Below are 11,452 nucleotides of genomic sequence, written 5' to 3'. Positions count from 1 at the left end.
CGAGGATGAATTCAGGGATGAGGAACTTCAGTTATGAAGATAAATTGGAGAAGTTGGGTCTGTTTTCCTTGGAGAAGAGAAGGCTGAGAGGAGATTTAATAGAGGGATTCAAAATCATGAGGGGTCTGGACAGAGGAGATAGAGAGAAACTGTTGCCACTCGGGAAAGGATCGAGATTGAGAGAGCACGGATTTAATGTAATTGTTAAAAGAAGCAAAAGCAACATGAAGAAAATCTTTTTCACGCAGAGGGTGGTTAAGGTCTGGAATAAACTGCCTGAGAGTGTGGTGGAGGCAGGTTCAATTGAAGCATTCAAAAGTGAATTAGACAGTTATATGAAAAGGAAGAATGTGCAGAGTTACAGGGAGGAGGTGGGGGAATGCCACAAGGTGAAATGCTCGTTCGGAGAGCTGGTGCTAGAATCATCTGATGAAAGATCATAGACCTGAAACGTAAGTTCACTGTTTTTCTCTCCACAGATACCAGCATTTTCTGTTTTTATTTCAGATTTCCAGCGTTCGCAGTATTGTACTTTTGTTTCTACTGAGTTTGAATGTGGGTTGATGAATCATTGGACTGTTCCTTAACGATGTTTAAGATAACCAATGAAGGGATCCCGTTTAAACCAACCTCACTCAGTTATAAATTTAGAAAGGGTGATGATGATGAGAGCTTGTGCTGATTGAAGTGTAAACTTTATAAGTCAAATTTGAAACGAAGTTTATAAAGTTTGATTAAAAGTTTCAAAATGGGTAGCGATGCCCATGCAATTGAATTCACAGGCTCCTTCCACCTGTGATGCTCTCCCTCCAGCCTCTCCGTTTCGACACGGTTGGCGGTCGCGTTTAGCAGCTGAGCCGCCGTAGTTTCCCCCGCGCATGCGCGGAGGAGACACGTGACCCGCTGGGCCGAAGCCGCGCGGAGAAATGGCCGCAGCCGCCGCTCCGTCCGCCACCTCGCTCAGCGCCATCGACACTCCCTCTCACAGCCACAGCGAACAAGTGGCCGCGGCAGCCGCCCTACTGAACGGCGTGGCGACAGCGGGAGGGAAGAGCTGCCGGTCGGAGGCCAAGTGTGGCGGCGGCCGTTCGCAGGCCAGTAAACAGCAGCAGCAGCGGCGGCGGGAGGAGGAGGAGGAGGAGAGCCAGCCCGAGGCCGGCAGCGGAGGCTCCACCGCCCGGGCCCACAGTCAGAGCGGCCCGGCCGCCTCTCCGAGCACGCACAGGCCCCTGGGTCCGGCCCGCAGTCTCCAGGCGGCCAGGAGCGGCGTCCGGGGCGGCCAACAGCAGCAGCGGGGTCGGGAGGAGGCAGCGGCGGCTCCGGCTGCTGGCAACAGGAGGCAGAGTTTGGAGAACTCATCGGACGGGGAACCGCTGAGCCGCATGGACTCGGAGGATAGGTGAGGAAATATGGGGTGGGGGTAATAAAAACAGGGGCTCCCTTTCTGCCCCCCCCCCCCCCCCCCCCGCGTTCCCTAACGCCCGCATTGCCCTATTTCATTTACCGGAGAGAGTAGCCACGGCTTGTATACCAACTAGCTCTCTCCCGTTTCAGTGGTTTTGAGGGACAGAGAGATGAGACTGAGTTGTGAACATTTAGTCTAAGACGAAGTCCCCAGTTCTGGCCAGAGGGTAAGACGGAGTCGATTCTCCCCAGTCGATTCTGTTTTGTTCCTCGGTTTTTTCCTTCCCGTATGTTGCAAGCATCGATATAACATTTATCTCTATTCCCAATGCCTGTTGCGCCTCTCTCTGAGATAATTAGCAAAAAGTCTTTGCTTTTTAAAACGTACTTCATTGAAAAGTATTGTCCCCTGTCGCTTAATTCAAACGGGTACTTGTAGATTTTGTAAAGCAGATGCAATAAAAAGCATAATTACTAAGCCCAACTTCTGGGTAATCTGCTCATTTGGTGCTAAACTTACACGACGCGTTTTTGAAATGTATTTTTCATGTTTATTATGAGATGGCGGTTTCAGGGTTTTGGATGGAAAATCACCTGGAAAAGCCCAAGTTTATGTAACCGTAATATCAGTTGTATTGGTCATACCAGTGACTTTTTAACGTCAGACATCCAGTAACTAAAACATTAGTCATTGTCGTGTATAAATCATACCATCGTCCTCTCATTGTGTTTGTTTCAAGAGGACATGCAGGTGTGATTTATTTATACACCAGCTTTTGTGTTAGATGTATACTGTTGTATCATGTAAGAATCGAAATAATGGAGAACAATTGTCATTTGTGACCTGTTTGCCCCCCCCCCCCTTAAAGGGGCAGGTCTTGTGTTCTAAAATAGTGTTTCGTGCACTTGATAGTCAGAGTTTGGATCTGAGGTAATCTGCATTTTGAATATGAAAGGCCAGCTATGTGTCAGCTTGGTTCAGTTAGTAGCACTTGCATCTGACTCAGTCGTGGGCTCAAAACCCACTCCAGTACTTAAGCATATAATAATCTAAGTTGACACGTCAGTGCAGTATAGAGGGAGTGCTGCATTGTCAGACTGCTGTCTTTCAGATGAGATATTGAATCAAGGCAGAAAAGATCTGGGGCTATATTTGAAGAGGAGTAGGGACTTCACCCAGGATCTAAGCTAAAATTCCTTCCTCAAATGACACTGTACAAACAGATTAAATAAATCTAACATATGTGACCATGTTTCAAAATTAACGTGCTGCACGTGAGGTGCCTGGTGATATCCTGAGACCCTGCGTGCTGCCCAGGAGGACGTTGAGAGCGACTCAACCGGGTCCCAAAACAGCTACAGGTTGTCCTGGCAACTTGATGAGGTCCTAGATAAATGGTACCAATTTTCTTTATATCTGTTGCGTCTAATTTTTGGGACAAGTTACAGTTTACAAACGCAATATAAATACCAAATAGTTGTAAACTCATCAGTACTGTAGGTAAATGTAGAAAGTTGGTGTTGCATTTTTGCCATTTCATGATTAATAGACTATTTCAGAAAAGAGTCTAATGGTGAATAGTTTGACTGTTAGTAATTGATTTGTACCATGCATTTTGAAATATAATTGAACCAAATTATTGTAAAACTTTGTGTAATGTATTTTGCAGTTCCCAGATCATATGTGGTGAAAACAATTCTTTTAATTGGTTTGCATTTTAAAGGCTGATTTCAACCGCAATGATTACCAATATTGTGATTACTTCAACGGTGCAGCTTGCTTTTTTTTATTGCTGCAATCATTTTAACATTTCACATTACTAAAAAACGAAATTAATGTGTAGTAACTTGTATTTATATGTCTAGATATAAGGTACTTCACAGGTGGGCATGCAAATGTTGATGGATATTGCCTGTATTTAGCAGCATTGGGCAAATTGCATAGTGAAAGGGTATATGAAATTTTATGTATAAAATTATACTTTCCATCTTATTACTCCAGTTGAATATTTTTGTAAGTTACTACTGCTGAGAATTTGAAGTGATGTAATCAATCATTTGCAATGAATTTTTAATGCAAGTCTATAATCCAATAAAGTTGCCTGTGTATTAATGTCCTGTCATTCCAAAGCTATTTTATATCTGTTGGTTACAAAACCTATTTGTCTTGTACATTCTCACTCCAGTTGGTGTCTGGCTGTTTCAGGCAATAGTGATTGCTTGGACCCCGCCAAAGAAAAGAAAACATTTACTAATTCAGTTTTCATTCTCGATATATTGGCATGGCAGTACAGGTAAATGTTAATTTGAGAAAATTGTCATGATCAGAATTTTACTGAAGTTGGGCATTTTGCAAAAGCTCTGTTTAATGTTCAAGGATATTCTTGAAATCAGTATTGCACTACAAGACTTGCAGTTGCCAATACTTGCAAAACTGAAGAAATACCATTTGCACTTAGTTTAGGCTTCAGAGTATAATTGAATTCAGTGTGGTTATAGATACTATTGACATTGTTCTTCCCCTTGTCCATCAATGCTTTGTGTCTGGTGCTTGCTACTTACACTCTGACTAACTAAAGGTGAGGTGATGCTGACAAGCCACTGTTAGTCATGGTGATACTTGATTGGTGCATATGTCATGCAGTCTCATTTTGATGTCAACAACTCACTTCCATCCTGCATAATTGATGGAAAATTTCCTGGTGGACATATTTGCAAAATGAAACAGATGTTCTCTGGAACTGGGCTACTGTGGTAAGCCTTGAGTCTAAAACATTCCAAGGAGCAAAAAATGTAAACCTATGCATTATTAAACTTTGCAATATGCCATCCTGAAGCTTTATGGTGTTTTGGTCAGACCACACCTTGAGAACTGTGTTCATTTCTGGTTGCCAAGTTACAAGTCCTGAGGGCAGTGCAAAGAAGAGCCACAAGCTAACATCAGAAAACGAGTGTGACAAAAGACTGAATGTACTTGGCCTTTTCAGTCGAGAGAGGAAGCAAGTGGTCAACAGTCTAGTTTATACTGTTAAAATGGCATTATACCAGGGGTCACAAATTTGAAATAGTGAAAGGCAAATTTGGTCTGCTATCAGGAAACGTCATCGAATGATGAACAAGCAGAATCAACTTTGGTGTTGGAGGCAAAAGTTGTGGATTGATACAAAACAAACTTGGATCTTGTGATGGAAATAGCTGGGAAGGCAATCGTTCTGAATGGATGAGTCAAATAGCCTTCCATATCTGTTCTTGTGGCCTTGACACTTGTCTTTTGAATAACTCATCTGTTCCATACATCCTAAAAAGTCCCTGAAACTTAAGTACTTGAATTTTTTTATGATGGATGAAATCTGATGTGGAGAATTGACTCTCAATACTAGTGTCATCTTGAGGTAGTGCTGCAGGTACCAGTGCACGCACAGGCCATGTTTTTATGTGCACATTTTTTTTATGAACGCTCAGTTTTAATTTATTCTGTCCAGTTTACTTCATATTAACAATGTAGTCTACTGTTAACTGCTTGATGAAAAATACTGGATAATTTAAATTTTGTGGACAAATAGTTTAGAAGTATCAGGGCTGTACTTTCTCTGAAACTTGAATGAGCAATCCATTTACCTTTCTACCGATAGTGATGGTCGCAAAACTCATTTTATGAGTGTTGTAATCACTAAAATGTTCAGCTGAAGTCATTGTATGCTAGCATTTCTACGGGCCATTTTTTGAGGTGGATTTTTTCCAAACCAGTTTGTCTCGTACATAAAATGTATATTTTAGGCATGTTGAAAGTTTTCTTCGAATTGATTTGGCTACCTGAAAATCAGTACTTTTCCATGTTTGGAAAGGCAGCTTGCAACAGCGGTAATTTTCTTTTCATATTACAGAAACTGTAAATTGGCACCCACTCCCCCCCCCCCCCCCTCGCCCCCCACCAGCATCATATCCAGCACCTTGTGCACTGACTGCTACTCATCTTCAGTCAGTGATGCACCTACATAGAAATTGGCCAGTTGTCATATCAGTTATGCAATTGTACAAGGCTTAAAAAAAATTATGCATAGGTTTACATTTGCTCCTTAGAATGTTTTAGACTCTAGGCTTATGATCTATATAAATGTGCTATATATAACGTTACCCAGGTGTCACTATATCAGTAATCTGGTTCTATAAAACGTTTGTTTCATTTCACAAATGTGTTCACTTGGGAAATTGTTACAAAGAATGCCTGTCTGCGCTTCAAACAGAACGGAAGCAACAATGTTTAAAAAGCAAACCTTTATGCAAGATAGAATGATAAGTGGTGGCTTTTTAAACCTTTTTCAAAGAAACATTACAAATTTACATTTAACCATTGAAAAAATTAATATATTTTTCCTGACTCACCAAAAACGACTATCAAAATTTCTGTTACCTTGTTTCAAGGTCAAAATTAATTTGTCTTTGGATTTAAGGGATGGGAGCTGCAGCTGATGGTTTTGATATGTTAGATGCCCAGGGACAGGATCGATGTATCTATTGCTGTAAATTAGAGATTTTACTTTAGCTAGGGAATTAAGAGATGATGTTGAAGGATTAAGTTAGTGCATGTGATTTTATTAGGATTCTGTGGCTAATTTTAAATTGTGTAGAATTATAGTAGTTGGCAGGAAAAAAGACAGGCGCAAGGGGAGAGCCAACTGTGCAACAGCCCCGACAAACAAATTTCTCTGCAGCACCTGTGGAAGAGCCTGTCACTCCAGAATTGGCCTTGATAGCCACTCCAGGTGCTGCTTCACAAACCACTGACCACCTCTAGGCACGTATCCATTGTCTCTCGAGATAAGGAGGCCCAAAAGAAAGAAGAATTATAGGATGGAAGGATTGTGAAGAACCCACCATGTTTTTTGGGTGGAAGAATGTTATTTTTCAGGAAGCTAACATATGACTAAATCTTTAGGAAAGTGAAGATTCTTTGAGTTATCAATAATATGGTGAAATCTTGGCTTTTGAAAGAAAGGGGTGGGTGGTGGAATTACAACTAGTGACAGACTTCCAGCAACCCTCATCTTAACGTCAGTTTATAGTTTTACTCTGGATACCTGTTAGTGCACAGCAACCATAATAATCTGCTACTTGGTCAACAATACACAACAAAAAATCTTGTGCCACAGTGCTGACAGCATGCTAAATAATTGAATCCAGTCAGAATTCCCTATGTCCTTGTGAAGTTTGAAAGCCTCTGTTTTAAATGTACTCTCAAGAGAAGGACATTGTGCAAGTTCCACAAATAGCTTTTGGAAGTTGCAGTGTAGGAATTGGTGTGCATCTTGTTTTGGACAGTTGATCAGAAGCTTTTAATATTTATATCCAAATATAGGAACTTATGGTTTACCTTGAGCTTTGGTTGCAGCCCATTTTTAAAATAGTTGCCAAGAATAGTTGAATTTTTTTCTGGTCAGCCTTTTTTTGTAGGAAATTGTGATCATCAGCCTGCTTTTCACCCCCACCATTTCCTCTAGCTGGCTGCATGCAATTCACATGCTTGGAGCTAGTATCGCTGACAAAACACAGCCAATTTAAAACCACTGTGGCAGTCGCTTTTCCTAAGTGACTGATCAGATTGGTCGGTACCAAACATTGAAGAAAAGCATCTAACTTTGGTTCGTGAAGTTGATCAATAATGTGTGTGCTTTCTCTTTTGTTTCATTCAGTGGTGGCCTGTTTACTTTCAAACAGTTGTGTTTTACCTTTTATTAGCCTGAGTTCTGATACTTTTGTTTGACGTGGAACATGGTGAATAGAAGACCTTGGTTTGGGGATCACAGTTAACATTGCATCTGACTTTATTGCCAGCAGAAATATTTGAAGAAAGCAAATACATTCATTTTATAAATTATCGCTGAAATTTCCAGGCAGTTGCTGATCAGTGGCATGTTATATGGGGTACTCTGTCCTTTCCCATGGAAATTGTTGTAACCTTTTTTACTCTTTCTGCTGAATATTTCAAGATTCTTGGGTTGGTCTCCTCAGACCTGAAGATGATTCTCCAACTTATTTGAATACTAAGATTTTTTTTGTAATTGTAATGGAGTGTGTACAAACCTTTTAAGACTAGAATTTGAAATCTATATTAAAAATTGAAATTTAAAAGGCTTCTTAATGTTTTTAAGTAATGCAGATAATTATTAGAGGTATAAGTTGGGACTCAACACACTGGAATTGAAAGCCAGTCAGGGATCCACTTGGATATTCAGTTTACTGACACTAGCTTGTCAGGGTAGGTATTATGTTGATGCTAGCTTGAATAAAACTGTCAGAGTTTAATGTCGTCATTCCCCAGAGACTCTGCTAAAGAAGGCTGTGACTTGGAAGCGAACAGCCGCTTTCATTTTACTTTCTTACTGTTTTCCTTCAGTTGCTGCTTTTGAGCTGATTTAAATTCTTCATTTTCAAATTTCTTCCCGTCATGCTTTATTTCTCATTTAAATTTGCATTGAGTTTTCACATACATAGAGGTTTTCCTCTACTTAGAATCAGTTATAAAACTGCTTTGTAATCATCGTTTATGGAGTGACTTGGCTCTCACTGGGCAATACAGATCAAACACTTCCAGCAGTGAACTTTCACCTGGCCCCACCAGTAGAGGTGGCAGGATAGCAGAAGATTGTGCGAATGACATGGCGAGAGGGAACAGAAATTCAAGTAGTTGGCAAATGTGATTGGACAAGGGATAGACCACCTTTTCTTCCTACAATGAAATCTCCTGATGGATTTGGATGATAAACATTTGGCCCAGCCACGAAAAACCCACTCATCAAAACATGAGTGGTTAAATTATTGCAGGGTTTTTGTTTTCCATCTCTCAGTGCTCTTTGATGAAATGACTGGCTGTTCAGTTGATTTTTAGATGTGGGAAGTGTGCAAGAAGAGGAAAGTGCAATCCTGGACATTTACCATTTATGCCCTTATGTTGTGGGCTGCACATGATTGGCTTGCTGAGGTTGAGTGGAATGCTGAGAGGCTGAGTTAGTTGGAGGAGTGAGGTCAATCATGGTGGCAACAGAAACCTAAGGCATGTAGTTGAATTTGGAATAATGTAACAAAACAGCAGTGTTGCTGAATCTTGAACAAAAGATATCTACTCATGCTTAATCAGAAAACTCTCAAGGGGAAAAAAAATGGGTAGGTTCCAAGTGACTCTTGTGTATTCTGCAAGGAATCATTGGACTGATTTAAAGTTCCAGTGCTCCAGATTTGGTCATTGAGTTGTTGGGATATTTTTCTACATGAGAGACAATTATAAATGCAAGTTGCTTTCTCTGCAATTGGGTAAGATGCACAATCTAGTGTTGCAATGCATTGGGTAGTCTAGCATATGGACAGTACGCTGCTGTAAATATTGATTGTAAGAAACCGGACTGATACAAGAAATATATAATTTCTCATTTTTGTTTGTGATGAGGTTGGAAAAATAATTTTGCAGTGGCTTAGAGGGTTTCTATTTCAAGCCAAGCTAAGTTGAAAATTAGCAATGGCAAACACAAATATAAAAGGAAAGTTAATGAGAAAATACTGCAAGGAGGCAAAGGAAATATTTAAAAAAAATAATTTTGTGATGAAGGAAAGACTTTTTATAATCACACTCCACCTAACTCTGGCTTGCTCAGGCCAGGGGTTATGATGAAAGGCAATCATGGGCACAGCCCATAAAGGCATAAATAGTAAATACCCCCACCTTAACTGTGTTCCTTGGTTGCAGTCAGCTCAGTTTTGTTTTATGGAATGTGAATTTCACGACTTCTGCTCTTGCTCGAGGACATTGCTTTTCTCCTCCATCCCAAAATGAAATAGATTTGTTTGTTTTCCTTTTTTTCATTTTTATTCTCATAGCTTTCCTTTCATAATTTTTGTTTTGCCATTGTTAATTTTCCATTTAGTTTGACTTGAAGTGGAACATGATGGAAAAAAAAGCTTACTACTACCTTTTTTACCTTTTCAGCTCCCAAATGAAATAATTGGCGTAGGTTCCAGTTGCCAGTTATGTCATCAGTACAGATTAAAGTTGGTTTATAAGTAATATTTGAAGGTATTGTATTTATCATTATTTTTCAAAAGTGTATAGATGTGAATAATCATATCAAGCTTTTTCATCTTCCATCAGTGTTTTTCTCATCATCCAAAAACACAGCGTTTAGTTTTCACACATGCACCCAGCTCTTACCCACTACCCCTCTCGACTCCTGTTGCTAAACTGAGACTGCTTATCCAACATACAGTACTGGTTGAGCAGAAATTTCCTCCAGTTAAATATTGGGAAGACTGAAATCATTGTTTTTGGTCCTCACTACTAACTCCAACTCTCCCCTGGCAACTGAGAGACTAAACCAAACTCCCAACCTTGGTGTCATATTTGACCCTGAAATGAGCTTCCGACCACATCTGTGCCATCACCCAACCAACACCTATTTCCATCTTTAACATTTCCCGACTTCACCCTGGTCTCTGCTCATCTGCTGAAACCCCCTCATGCCTTTTTTCCTTTTAGTCTTGACTATTCTAACTCTATCCTTGCTGGTCCCCCACTTTCTACATTCTGTAAACCTGAGGTCATCCAGAACTCTGCTGCCTGTGCCCCAACTTCCACCAGGCCCAGTTCAGCAACCACTCCTGTGCTCACTGAGCTATATTGGCTATTGGTCAAGAAAAGTCTTAGAATCATTAAGAATGGTTACAGCATGGAAGGAGGCCATTCAGCCCTTTGTGTCTGTGCCGACTCTCAGCAAGAGCAACTCAGCTAGTCCCACTCCCCTGCCCTTGCCCTGGAGCCTGCAGATCTTTTCTCCTCAGACAATCAACTGCATTACCCTCATCAGCCCCCCTCTTTTATCTCAGCAAAAACTCAAAGTTAATTAAACCTGATTTGCCTTCAACAAATCTCTGCTGACTTTCCTTAATTAATCCACAATTTTTGAAGTGACTGAATTTTGTCCTGGATTATTGTTTCTGAAAGTTTTACAACCACAGAGGTTAAACGGACTTGCCTGTAGTTGCTAACCTTATTCTTGCACCCTTTTTTTGAACAAGATTTGCAGTTCTCTAGCACCATGCCTGTATCTAAGAAGGATTGGAAGATTATGGCCAGTACCTCCACAATTACCACCCTTCCTTCCCTCAGCATCCTCAGATGCATCCCAGCCTGTTGTGACTTATTAACTTCAGGTTCAGCCATCATTTCCCATACTTCTTTATCAATTCTTTTAGCCCATCCAGTGTCTCAACTACCTCCACTTTTATCAAAATCTTGGCAGCATCTCCCTTGGTAAAAACAAATGTACTGTATTTATTTAGTACCTCAGCCTCTTGCACCCTTTAACTGTTTCAACTTTCTCTCTTTCGTCTTGATTTAAAAATTCTCATCCTTGTTTTCAAATCCCTCCATGGCCTTGCCCCTCCCTATCTCTGTAATTTCCAGCCCCTCAACCCTCAAATATCTGACCTCATTTAATTCTGGCCTCTTGAGCATCCCCCAGTTTTAATCACTCCACCATTGGTGGCAGTGCCGTCAGTTGCCTAGACCCCTAAGTTCTGGAAGTCCCACCCTACACCTTACTGCCTCTCTTTCCTCCTTCAAGCCACTTCTTAATACCTATCTCCTTTTGACCAAGCTTTTGGTCATCTGACCCAAAATTTTCTTATGTGGCTTGGTGTCATATTTTGTTAATGTTTCTGTGATGTGTCATGGGATGTCTTAATTCCTTTAAAGGTGCTTTTTGAGTATAAATTGTCCTATTCTGCATAGAATTGCTGGTCAGGAGGATGCAGTAGTGAATTTTGCATTCATTTTTACAGGGCTGATCCACTAACAAATACCATTTTACATTACTGTATGAAATGATGCCGGAAAATAGTTAGTGTAATTGAATCTCATGCTTCTGATCATCAATAAAATATTAGTGTTGTGGCCTTGTATGTGCCTTAAATTGTTGTAGGGCAGATCAAAAGAGCATTTTGGCATGTCTCCAGACAAGACCTAATAGTAGTCATTTTGCACATTGGTGCTTGTTTAGGT

At 40.5% G+C, this 11,452-nt stretch overlaps 1 protein-coding gene across 4 annotated transcripts in view; it reads left to right on the top strand.

Moving 5' to 3' along the window:
• The first annotated feature begins 894 nt into the window (after positions 1-894).
• Positions 895-11,452, top strand: part of aebp2 (AE binding protein 2) — a 112,286-nt gene continuing 101,728 nt past the window's right edge. For all 4 annotated transcript variants that reach the window (XR_010977632.1, XR_010977633.1, XM_068058944.1 and 1 more), the window contains exon 1: positions 895-1,399. Coding sequence is in view for 2 of the 4 variants with exons in the window: in XM_068058944.1 (XP_067915045.1) it covers positions 927-1,399 (473 nt within the window). In the remaining 2 variants the exon portion in view is untranslated. The remainder of the gene's footprint in view (positions 1,400-11,452) is intronic.

The sequence above is a fragment of the Heterodontus francisci genome, chromosome 27 (assembly GCF_036365525.1).
Source record: "Heterodontus francisci isolate sHetFra1 chromosome 27, sHetFra1.hap1, whole genome shotgun sequence".
Classification (NCBI taxonomy): domain Eukaryota; kingdom Metazoa; phylum Chordata; class Chondrichthyes; order Heterodontiformes; family Heterodontidae; genus Heterodontus; species Heterodontus francisci.
The sequence above is the reverse complement of the archived record's forward strand: the minus strand, read 5'-3'. Positions and strand labels throughout refer to the sequence as shown.